The sequence below is a fragment of the Nematolebias whitei genome, chromosome 16 (genome assembly GCF_014905685.2).
Source record: "Nematolebias whitei isolate Nwh7 chromosome 16, NemWhi1, whole genome shotgun sequence".
Lineage (NCBI taxonomy): Eukaryota > Metazoa > Chordata > Actinopteri > Cyprinodontiformes > Rivulidae > Nematolebias > Nematolebias whitei.
Genome location: NC_056513.1, coordinates 18,613,267 through 18,626,684, shown reverse-complemented (window position 1 = coordinate 18,626,684; position 13,418 = coordinate 18,613,267). Strand labels below are relative to the sequence as shown.

Here is a 13,418-nt window from a genome sequence, read left to right as displayed (position 1 = left end):
AAAAAGGTGTATTTGTTTGCTTTCATACTATTAAATAGAAAAAAAAAAAGATAAATAATTAAATTTAAAAAATAAAAATATGTAAAGTGAAACTCTACATAAAAGAAAAGCATGATGCTTTCTAAACTAAAGCAGTTGGTGTCCTTAAAAATGGCAGATATGACATTTTATATATTTTAGAGCAATTTCTGGGCTATTTTAAGTTATTATAAAGTCAACAACTTAAGATAATCTAATACTAACAATGGTTGGAGTTTATATATTTATGAGCAGTTCAGTTTTGCGCAGAAAAATGTGTCACGCTAACACCTCAATTAAAAACTTCAGCCTTTTCATTTTCCATCTTTACTTAAGTTCTACTTAACTTATTCTCTGTAGCAAAGAATCTGGATCAACATTCTTACTGTCACTTGGGTTTTGCTTTTCTCAAGAGCAAAATCTCATTGGGAGGTTTCAGAAATAAATTAATTACAGACAAGTGTTTTGTTTTGTGTTTAATATCTCAACAAGTACACAGACTTATACTTGTTATCTGATTGACTTATCTATTGACCTAGACTTGTTTTATATAATAATTTTGAAATCAAAACATTTAAAATCTGATTTCCAATTTAAACAAGCTGTTAGCACATTATACTGTATGACTGCTCCCATCAAAAAGTAAACAGCAAGAAACGGTAAGCCTTCACTGTTTTTAAATATTATAAATTTTAACCGAATAGTCTGAAAAATATCCATTCATTTTCACGTTCCCAGTTTTCCAAATGTTCAGACTATGTTTGTGCATGAACTACAGGCTATACAAGGACAAAAGATTGCAGATGATTGAAGCTGGGACTTGACCTCTACATTGTTCTTAACAGTTTATTGTCAAAAGCTCTAAGGAACAACCCAAAATGACTAAAAGCAGATGTACAATCATATCCCTAAACCTAAAATCTTATGTCATGTTGATGACTGCATACTGTTAGTAAGGCTGACTCAACCAATAAAATGTGACCTTCAAACAGGAACTCAGATGAAATGTTATTTCACATTTTAATGGGTTATCATCTTACTTGTTCAGTAGAATTAAAACGATGACATAAATGTTAATCAAATGTCTTGCCATACAGTTTTTATACTCACAATCACATAAAGGTCCAAAAGAAACAATAATAATACGCATTAACTATTACTGAGTGGGTGTTTCTCTCATCCTCCTTCAAAACGAACGTTCCTTCGAAGAGGATAGTTGGACTGAATGTTTGATCAATCTGTCTTTTTTATTTTTTATTATGGGGTTTATGGGATTTCATGTGTTGATATGGAAATGTTGTGGGATGAAGCATTTGGGGGGTTTGCGGGGCATAACTGATGGTTTGATTAAACTGTGTTAACTGCCTTAAATGTTACCCTTTGTGGCTAATCTATTATTAGTTTATTTATGAGAGTTTTTGCCTTTGCGGGTAAATTATTTTCTGTTTACTGTACTTGGTTATTCCTACATCTCAAACATAAGTTTTTTGCGCTGTCAGCTCCAGGCACTGCCCGAGACTTAAATAGCGTTTTATGTAATTAATCCCCCTTTTACCTTAGTTTTGGGGGCGGGTTGTTACAGATGGACAACCGGATCATCAGCCGCGTGCGTCCGCTGACCGTTAATAACGATAATACCGATGATATTACCTGTATAATAAATATAATATTATAATAACTATTATGATCTGCTGACTATTGTTAATAAACAAGAAATCTTATATCTTCCTTTCTTGGACATATGTTTTTAAATCATGTCAAACGGATTTGTTTACAAAAGCACAGGTAATTGGTCGGTTTCGGATCAGGCTCGGAATAAATTATACTGGTTTGGGCCGGGCTGGAATTTTTTAGTCCCGAATGCAACTCTGGGCACAAAGGATGCTATACTCAGTTTTTACTTTTAACACTATGTCCATCCAGTAACAAATACAAATACTAAAAACAACTATATAAACTGGAATAATTAAAAATAATGGTAAAAATCAACCAAGTCCTGCAGTTTCAGCTGCATTGTATTAATTCTCCCTGGAAATGTGTCAACATGAGTATGTGCAGTTTGTTCGACTAGTACCTGAACATCTGTGCGGTCAGCGATCCACTTGGCCAGCTGCTCAGAGGCAAACCCAATCCTCTGCAGGTCAAATGTATCAGCCCTTTTCGGCTTTCCCTTTGCTGGGAAATGCATAAAGGTTGGAGCACTATTCATGTTCAACTGAAAGACACACACAAAATAAAAAGTTATGTTAATTACCTGAAACTTAACAAGCCAAACTATTTTCCCAGTAATTTGGACACAGGAAAACTTTTTATCTATTGCAGGTAGTTTAAAGTACCCCCATTAAAACATCTGCCTTCTTTGACTATGTAAATAATGGTAGTTTTTATTTACATTTTCAACAAGTTCAACAAAACAGATATGTCCCTTTAATCATCACCCTGCTCTTGTTTCTTCCCTAACTTTAGCTTTTATCACGACACACACTAGAGAAATGTTTTAAACATGAATGAGCATCACTTATGAGAAATACAGATAAGTGAAGATATTAAATGATGTGCCAGAAGGAATCTGTTTCCAATAAACATCTCTGTGAGTGAATGATCACTACAGATAAAAACTCATAAATGTCATTGGCAGCATCAGTGAAGATATCTTTTTTTCAGCCTGCAAACATCAGAGAGGAGTACCATAAAAGCTCAGTTTGATTCTATATCAGCGGCAGTTTGCAGGTGTTTCATAACATTAAAGTGCTGCTGTCAGCAGAAAACAAAGTATTTGAACTTTGGTATTTTATTCATGCTGTGAATAATAAAAAAAAAAAGAGGCTGTCAAAATGCTGTCCACAACATTCAGTCACATCTCCCACATATTACACATTTTCACCGCAGTAGCCTTGGGCTGTCCATCATCTCATGGTCAGTCTTTACTATCACAAAGCTTCCCAACGACAAGGTTTACTGGAGTAACAGTTGTTACCACAACACTGAAAGTCAGCCATCCATGTTTATTTGTTATTGAGTCAGGGAGACTTTGCAGCACTATATGTGGTGGTCAAGTAGGTAAATAAATAAATAAGTAGAAAAAGTGGAGAATGTAACGGCAGTAGAAAATTAAAGCAAGAAAAGGCTAGTAAGTTAGTAGTGATATTTTACCAAGATTATAAAGATTTAACAGGTACACTTTTGAAAAACATGGATTGAAGATGGCAGATTGGAGAGCTGTGTCTGCAGCTGATGGAACTTCATGCTTATTATTGTGGCTTCCCTGCCTGTGAATGCACACTGCAGCACAAACTGCTCCTCACAGGTCCAGAAGCAAGTCAGCAGATTGAGTCGCAAACATATTCTGCTGAAGTACGAGGATACTGATGTAATGTAGTGCTTTCAATCTTAGGGAATACAGGTTCTTGAAAAAGGTAGCTCAGGCTAAATTATACAAGTACATTTGATCAAAACAAGACAGAATGAATGGATGGTGAAAGAGGAATTTCTGAAGTTTAAAATCTGCTTTTTCTATATATGAATGCTCCCACCCCCATCCACACACTTTCTTAAGGGGAAAAACATTCTACACAAAATAAACATGGAAGTCATTTTCAGTCCTATTTTCAGGAATAAACAAATAATAACAGTGAATGTGAATTAACACAGCTCAACATGTAACAATGGATATGTTTACCTTTAATATATTTATATAGATATTAAAACAAAGACAAAAAATATATATATTTATGCATGAAAGACCAACATACATGTAATTAAACAAACCTGATTTAAACTGCAAATGGAAATTTTTGTCAAACAAAATTGTGAATGTTTACATTAAAAAATCCCTTTGGAAAAATAAAACCATAAAAAATTAAGCAAGAGTACACAAAGTAAGAAGTACGTAAATAAATAAATAAAAGAAAGAAAAAAGGAAAAAGAAACAAGAGCTAGCAAAAAAGCAGATAAAAAAAGACTGATGTTACCACATTACTTTACGTAAATATAAATCAGTATTTCCCCTGTCGTATTTTATTTTTGTCGGAATTGCCCGACTGCTAGCTTAGCGCTACATTGCTGCCAGTTCTTAGCACTAAGCTGCTGCTGGTTTTGATCAATGGGGGGTGGGGGGTGGATGCGGGAATGCGGAGCGGTACGTCAGTAGCATTTTTGGTAGTGCGTTGCATTGCGCCCCGCGCTACATCAATACCAACAGTTGTTGATGGGGAGCAGGGGGATGGGGGGTTCGGTAGGCAGAGCACTCGGTTCTGATGACGGGGCAGGGCGACCTGCTTGTATAATGGTAGGGGAAACACTGTAGATTATGGTAAAATAAACAGAAAGATGTTTAATGGACATAGAATCAAAATATTTATGGTTATGAAAATTAACATAAAAAAAGACTAAATATTTAATGTAAATATTTATATACTTTAATAAGGTTTATATGTTACAATTTAAAACTCAAAACTTATGATGGTATCTCACTGGGCTGTGAATGTTGGATATTAGTGAATGGTTTAAAATTGCACAGAAAAATTGTAAGAAAATAGGCAAATTACCAGTTTGAAGTATCACTGACTTCTAAGTTTTTGCAACCAAGGGACTAGCGAGCCACACATGCAGGTTTTATGAGGTCAATATTTGAAAATCTCCACCTATTTTTGTCTGCATGACTTTCCAAAAAAAATTCTAGGTCTTGTATTTTGTTGCCCACATCATACCTGCCTCGGTTTGCTTGGTACCCAACATGGCAGCTGCCTCCATATTTATGATTTAATCTACTGTACATATATATATATATATATATATATATATATATATATATATATATATATTCTTATGTACTTGAGTAGACTTGGACATTCAGGCCTGTAAACTTAGATGTTTTCTGTCATGAGAAAAAAATCCCGTGAGGACATCAAAATAAAGCTCAAGCAACTTTGAATTACAGAAACTAAACGGTGACGAGTCGGGGACACTAAACAACAACTCTGTAAATATCTTGAGGGAAAAGTTATCGCACAAAATGTTTGAGAAGTTCAAAATTCAAGCCACATTACTTTGGTTTTTTGCAATTCATTCAAGGCAATGGAGACCCTCACCATTGTTTATAGAGGTGTTCAGGATGTTCCTATACAGATGCTGTTCACAGTCACTAACAGTCACAGCCCAGAGAACTACTACCTTCAAACACTGCTTACCTGTTGGAAGACATCAGCTCCTTCATCATAGTCTACAACCGTAAAGAACAGCTTGTTAGAAAATGCAGACGAGTAACGCCAGGAGTTAGCCAGGACCTGATATTCCTCATTCGCCTGTCTGTAAAACATAAAGAGAGAAACAAAGTTAAGTTAAAAATTACATTATTCATTAGTTATTATGAATTAATTACATCTAAGTGTTTTCCAGTCACTTTGAGGTGATCACAGTATGGATTGGATCACCTCAGGTATTTTAATGACAACTGGAAAGAAGGGAAAACACAAACCTAAAGTCATTTCAGTAGTTTTAATAGTTAAGAAGTTGAATGATTTCCTGTTCATTCACCTGCTTTGTCAGACTTTTTTTTTTCAGGAAAATGTTAAAATGTAACACGCCGCCTTAAGCAGCTCATATTGTATTCTGCTCATCGCAGAAGGATTTAAGAAAATAGGAAACATTTTCTATGACATGAGCTCTCCAAAATGGATACTGTGGAACAATGATAGAAAATTGTTGGGCACGATATACCAAGAAAAATAAATCAATTTTGGCAAAAGCAAGCATTGCAACAATATTGTAGAAGCCATTACTGTTGATTGCCAATAAAAATAATAAATGTTTTGTTGACATTGTCCTCAATTATTTGACCATGTTTGTGCAAATACACCATTTTACTTTATTTGAAATGTTCTCAGCTTACTCCCTTGCTGTATGTTCTACAAAAAAGGCTATTTAGGCATACGCTGCACAAACAAATAAACTATACTATGCAAAAATGAAATGAGACACAAGGTTAGTTAATGGAAAGGTAAATGACAGAAGATGATGGGAGTGAAGAAAAGGAATTTGTCTAATATACAGTACGTTGGTAAAGTATTAAGCTCAAACTAGATTTTAAATCACATTCAGAGGTAAAGCATGCACATCTTAATTTTTTTTAGAATCATATTTTATTTAACTTTTCACCTCTCTAAATTCATGTACCGTGGGTGGAAAACTCCTCTTAATACTCCCTTCCCTTTTGAACTGTGTCTAAAGTCGGCTGCCTTTGGTTATGGCTTTACTGAGCGGGAAATCATCTGTCGGGATGTGTCAGGAGTGGTGATGTTTCATTGTTATATTTGCTGCTAATGTTAGAGTAGTCACTTTGAAGTGTCCATCAATAAAAAAATGAAGAGATTTGGGCTACAAGAGTCATGGATTTTATATAACATCACTAAGATTTACCTAAGACCTTGGCTGACAGACCTTAATGTATTACCTGAAAAATGTTTTATTAGTCGTGTTTGAAATAAAGAAGAGTCAAAAGTCTTCCATAACATGTGGGAGAAATGCTTAAACAATTACAGAAATCCAAAGGGATAAAGGCTTGTTTTTACTTCAACAATATGGGTTCACATTAAGGAGCAATTAAGAGGAGGAGGGGTGTATCAACTCAAATACTCCAATAAATCATTGTGTTAAATACCGACCATAAGTAGTGCACGTTCTTAGTCATCCACGGTAGCTCAATGCCACACAGTAAAAGTGAATGTATACTTCAACAAGATGTGAGACAAATCTGCCATTGTGTAGTTTCAGATGTCTTTGTCTCATAGTGTTTAGAGTCCAAGCGAAAACACGGGAGATAAATCATCATAATTCCTCCCACAGCACTCCCACTGTAGCACATGTCATGCACGCATCTAAGCTTATAAACAACAGTGATAGCAGGATAGGTAGAGGTTGTTTGTTTCACTCGATGTATCAGATGTTGGAAGAGAGGCTTGGGTTGTTGGATGAGGAGTAAAATTAAGTGGAGAACCACTAGACTGAGGAACAGCTTCTACACTGAAGTTGTTAGACTCATAAATCCCTAACCAGGAATATCACTGTTTTTTTTTGTTTGTTTTTTTAAATCACTGTAATGCCACTTTAATTGGTGATATGTACTTTATCTGTGCTGCTGATTATCCATGCTGCTGATATCTCATGCTGCCGATTTCTTGCCTTTAAGCTGCTGTATTCATACCCATCTGCTCACAACAGACTCATGTTCAGGCTGCTGTTAAATACATCATATTATTTTACATTATTATTGTTTAAGGATCTTTGATCCTTGTATACTGTTTCTTTTATACTGTATATTTTTGCTATTTTTGGGTGTAACTGGGACCTTGAGAACACAATTTCATTCCACCTCATGTACTACATTTGATGTGTGAATGACAGTAAAGAACCTTGAACCTGGTGTTTCTCTTATTAACCACAAAGCTGTCCATCTTGCTATTATAACAGCCGGCTTCTGGAAGCAGACCATGTTAAGTGAAATGTCATGTAAAAGAAGCATGCGCCGTTTTGCATAAACAAACACGCCCATAAAGTTCTGACCAACAACACAAAGCACGCTAACTAGCCTGTGAGACAAGTTCTGACTGGGGGTTTGAAAACCTAACAGGAATACTGTTCAGAAAGGACATAACCAATGTGCTATTGCACTAACATCATTTGAAAAAGTCTTGCCTCTTATGCTCAAAAAAAAAAAAAAAAAAAAAACATAAAAGTTCAAGCTAATTATAGTAAGCATGTAATTTAAAACTGGGACAGAGTTTGTCCCAGTGGCAGAGAGCCGTTAGATGAAGAGTGATAATGGAACTATGTGGCAACAGAAATCTTGGTCTTTGCCAGGTTTTGTACTAATAGATATTTCTCTTAAAGCAGGCTTTTAAGTAACTACTGAACATGAATCCACTTTCTTTTTGTTGTTATGGCTAACTATATCAACCTAAAGTAAAAACAATATTCCTGAAATAAGAACACACAAAGAGATTATATTATTTAATGCATCTGTCAATAAAACTGATTCAGATAACTTAATACCACTACATAACTACATAACCCAAAGGGCAATTCAGTTTGGCAATTTCCACCCTCCTACACATGCATATGCTCATATACCTTAAACCAGGGGTCACCAACACGGTGCCCGCGGACACTTGGTCGCCCGCAGGGATCACGTGAATCATCCGTGGGGCATTTTCTAAAAATAGTGCTCATCATCAAGGAGCACCGCCTAAAATTGTTTCATTAATTATGTTTTTAAATTTAAGTAATAGCATTTGCATGGATGTAGATTTGAAATGAAAACAATAAATTAAAACTTTTAGAATACTGTAAAATGTTTTATGTAATCAGCTTAGCAACCTCGTCTGGAGTCAAAGTGCTGAATGATGCAGAGCTGCACTCTGTCGATCTCTGTGAACGGCACAGCTACAAACTACTTTGAGGGGAAAATGGCAGAAAAGCTTAAGAAAACAATATTTTCACAGTGATTGGGAAGAGTTTTTTTTTTTTTTTCCATTATGAAAGACACATGTGTGCATGTCTCATTTGTGGGGCGACATCAAAACTCAACACGGAGCGACACTTCACCAGCTAACACATTAGCTTTAATGCTAACTTCCTGTGTAGGAGGGCACGACGGGCAGAAAAACACGGGGAGTTAAAGGCAGCTTTGAGCAAACAGCAGTCTTTCTTCATGACACATTTTCACACGTGGATGTCTTGAAAGAAGCAACGATGAATAATGTGAAAAGTAATTTGTTCAAAAAAGTAAAAGATGCTATGATCCGTTAAAAACACTGTAGATCTGAGGATCAGTACTAATGTTACATTTAAAAATACAAAAACTGTGTTAAAATTAACTGAATTTCAAATGTTACTAATTGAGATTACAATAAAATAAATATTTTATGTTTAAATATCTGTTTGCTGCTATATTAAATCATCCATTAGATCCCCCTTGTTCCTAATCGGGGTCGGGGTGGGGGCTGGAGACTATCTCAGCTGCCTTTGGCACCGTCACCTTTGGATGAAGACAGTGGGCAGCCTGGACAAGACTCCAGTTCATCACAGGAAAACAGACACAAAGACAAACTTCCAGACATCTAGAGCAATTTAGAGTCACACAGAAGAGCTCCAAAAGGGATTCAAACTGAGACCTTGAGTTCTCGATTGAGAGTTCTAACCACTAATTATCAATAACAATTGATTATACCTGCCATATCATTATATATAATTATTGTTAGGAATCCTTAACATTCATCGTCATATATTCACGATATGTAAATGTATTATTATTAATACAAATTTATGTTTGTATCAAACAAGTAGCTCTTCTTGTCACTCGGTCCTACTGGAGTAGCTCTCAGTCTTAAAAAAGTTGGTGACCCTGCTTTAAAGCATAAACAACACTTTCTAATGTAAAGTGAATAAAACCATAAAGATTTAAAAACATGAAAAGTAAAAAGTGGTGTATGTTATATCCAAGAATAACAACATTAAAGTCTGTTCTACCTTTCTGGATGCTAAGTAGTCCTGACATGTGAGTATGAATCATAAGATTCATGATGAATAACTTATATAATCAAGTCACTGATGAAGCAGAGGAGTGTCTGATTAGACAAAGAAGTCAGGTCAAACCAGACAAGGACAGAGCTGATTTCATAAACCAGTTCTATGTTCCTTTAGTAATCCTGACATGGACAAATATGAGGTTTATACTGCACAGGCACAAGGTGCATCCAACATGTATTTTATAATGAGAAAACAGTCATAGATAAAGCTTCTATAAGAGGCTAAGCTACAAAAAACTGCAATGTGTGCATCTCTATGAAGAATTTTTATTTTTATTTTTTTCTCACAGTAACTATAAAGTCTTGTTCTGACTTGTTGCCATTCTGTACCTGCAAAACCCATAAACACAAATATGTTCAGAAATGAAGAGCAGCAAACACCACATTCTATGGAAGACGGAAGGTGACAAAACTAAATAAATAAATACGCAATAATGAAATGTATCATTTAATTATTAAATACATCATTAAATCAACAAATTATTAAATATACCATTAAAATATATAATTAAATTATTCAATACAATTATATTATTCATTCCATGATTTATTCAATTATTTAATTTTGTCACATTCCACCCTCGTGTGTCACCATGAAATGATGTTAAATGTCAGTCTCACTCATCAAACTCAGTGGGCGGGACTAATGGTGAGCATGTGAAATCCATTGCTTCAGTCTGATGAAAAAAAAGGTTTCATCCAAATACACGTTAACCCAATTACTGATTCATCAAGTTTTTTCAGAATACATTTTCTGGTCTATCGATTATCTGTGGTCCATTTGTCTTCGCTTGCTGTGAAGAGCAGCCAATCAGGCGTCAGGATTAGGGTTAGTCCCGCCCACTGAGTTTGACGAGTGAGGCTGACAGTTAACATAATTTCATGGTGTCACTGGAGGGCGGAAGGTGACAAAATTAAATAAATAAATCATGAAATAAATAATTTAAAAGGCACATTTCATTATTTAATGGTATATTTAATAATTTAATTGTATATTTAATGATTTATTTATGTGCTTAATAATTAAATGCTACATTTAATTGTTATGTATGTATTATGTATTTATTTATTCCATTTTGTCACATTCCGTCCTCTATAGCATTCCATGTAAAGAAGCTCAATGGTTTTTAATCATAGAAATGGCTGGAATAAAATGACTTTCAGAACCCTGGACAGCTCCAGTTCACTTCAGAACATTGTTCAGGGATTTTGTCCAGAGCTGTCCTTTGTGTTGAAATTGAAAATTTCCCTTCTGTTCTGAAAACTGAAACAGTTTATTTCAATAAAGGAATAAATGACTTTCTTTTTTGAAGCAGAGGCCTTTTTATGTGGAATTTCTTTTTTTTTTGTCTGGATAACATTTTCTGCTAAAATTGTGTTAGCTTCTACAGTCTAAATACATGTACAGTATGTTGGTGGTTCTTAGGAAAGAGTGACAGTGCACTGATGTCCGTCTCTTCAAGCTAGTCCTGCGATAAAAAAAAAACAGCTGTAGAGGTCAAACAGAATAAATAAGGTACGGGACATAGATGCAAAAGTGATGCAAATAAAAAAAAAAACATTTAAATCGTTTTAAGTTTACATCTAATATGTTAAGACATTTTCATTCAGTCTTCTTAAAGCTAAAAGACTTTGTGTAAGTAAGTGGGTAAGTAGGTCTTGATGGCCTTATTCTGTGGAATTTATTCATTCCCTTTTGGCTGTATGACTAGTTTGAGTCTCTTTGATCAAAATGTCAATGTGATCCACAGGTTATTATTACATAAGGATATTTTATACGATTCCCATGGTGTGCAAGTCTAAATATGTGCATGGTTTTTATGCAAAGGATATGGAAAACATCAGCACACTTCTAGGACATATGCATATCTGAGTATGTCTGAGAATAGAAACCCTTAAATGTTTTTGTGAATGCAGACACAATTATGTACCTTAAAAAATTCAAATGGACATTACATAATGGCTAATTAAAAAAAAGGTAAATCAACAGTTGTTAAAGTAATGTGTGCCAGCTGTAAGAGCGGAGGATTGAAGTTTATTAGTGCATACCTGCAGACAGAACACTGACGCTGAGGCTGCAGAGCAGTGAACATTACAATGACAGAGTAGTTCCTGGGTGGGGCCTTGACAAAACGACGGAACTTGTCCCCGTTCATCCGGATGACCGAACGCCGAGAGGACCACTCCATCATCTGTTCCACCTTCTCTGACAGCAGGTTCTGAACGCACAGAAAGAAAAACAGATGTGACAAGGTAATAATGAAGATTTTCAGGGGTAAGCAGTATGGTCAATTCCATTTTACACAAATGGCAAAAAAACAAAAATAATCCCTTTGAATTTACAATAGAAAAAAAAAAGCTATGCAACACAAGCAATTAATTATATTCTCAGATAAAGTCCTTTTTCTTCCATAAATATTTTATTTCATTACCTAGAAGCTGAAGGTAACAATTCATATATATATATAATTACTAGGTGTGGAAGGTATTATTTATGCATTTTTCAGTGCAGAAATGGTTAATTTTGAATAGATTTAAAATGATCAAAAAATATATTATCAATATTTATTTTTAATTAAGTCCAGTAATATCTTGCAGAAGTTGTTATTAAAGTGCAAAAGTTCAGAGGTGCAGCGCCTGGAATGTTTAAGGCATACATGCAACGGTGCACTGAAAGTTAATGCTTGAAAGTACTTTGGCTTCTTTGAAGGTAAAGGGAAAATTATGTTCACAAGACTCACAATATATGCAAGCTGTGAACACATTTCCATCTGAAGGAGAAGAAAAAAAAATCCACTGTTACTGCCACTGCTGAAAGTAGTATTTCATCAGGCTGCGACTATTGGTCGTCAAATGGCATTTGCGAATGTCTTAAACTGTTTGCAGTTTGGCATGATGTAGGTGAAGGTGGGTAACAAAATATTGTGAACAGCTTATAATAGAGCTTTTCATGCTGTGAACACAAAAAAAAATTGGTATTCTCAAAAATTGGTTGGGCAAAACGCAGCCCCACCACTCACTGGTCACAAACAGAATTCAAAGAGGTTACAACAAAAATTTCCTTTACTCTTGCAATTTTATGTTACCAGCTACTCTCTAACAAACACAATCCAGTGAAACAGTACCTTATGTTACCTCTTTAGGAGCTGGTATAGAACATGATCTTTCTATGTCAAGTACAATAACAGCCATTCCCACACTACAACGGGACCTAAAACAAAGTGGAGGAAACACTGAAGATTCCCATTACGTCAATCGCGATCAAGCAGTAGATCGCATACTGTTCTCTAGTCGATTGGGAGAGTTGTAAAAAAAAAAAAAAATTTTTAAAGTGCTTATTGTTTAATGTTTTGGCCACAACAAAAAAAACAAAAGGAAAATAAAGTTTTTCCATCAGCCATCTGTCGAACTGGGGTGGCACTCCTGTCGTTTCCTAGCAGCAAAGGGTGCTAGCGTGGGTTTCCATATGAGAGCGGTAGTGAGTGACATTCGATAAAAAGCTTCTGTGCCATCGGTGCTCAAAAATGCCCGACAAACAAGCTAACAAAAAATAATTTGCCAGAAAGTTCCCATAGTCCAGAAAGTTCAGGACCTAAAAAAATCAACTAGTAGAGGAGGAGGAGGAGGAGCAGCAGCAACAGCAACAACAACGACAACAACAACAAAATATAATTTTCACCCAAACCAGCATCAGAGGAAAGTCTAAGGCTGAGTGAGGCTGTAATAAACCTGTGTTTAACAAAGTAAAGTGATGCTTTAATGCTGTACCTAATGATTGCTCTCTTCTGTGTCTCAGCTACAAGAGAAAAAGACGAA

The 13,418-nt window shown here is 35.3% G+C and overlaps 1 protein-coding gene across 1 annotated transcript in view; it reads right to left on the bottom strand.

Annotated features, from left to right (window-relative positions):
- Nucleotides 1–12,794, bottom strand: part of LOC119423138 (tumor suppressor candidate 3) — a 47,976-nt gene extending 35,182 nt beyond the window's left edge. The window contains exons 1-4 of the mRNA XM_037690548.1: nt 12,738–12,794; nt 11,652–11,821; nt 5,208–5,325; nt 2,093–2,233 (exon numbers count right to left, since the gene is read on the bottom strand). Of these exons, the coding sequence (XP_037546476.1) occupies nt 2,093–2,233; nt 5,208–5,325; nt 11,652–11,821; nt 12,738–12,794 (486 nt within the window). The remainder of the gene's footprint in view (nt 1–2,092; nt 2,234–5,207; nt 5,326–11,651; nt 11,822–12,737) is intronic.
- Nucleotides 12,795–13,418: the final 624 nt, after the last annotated feature.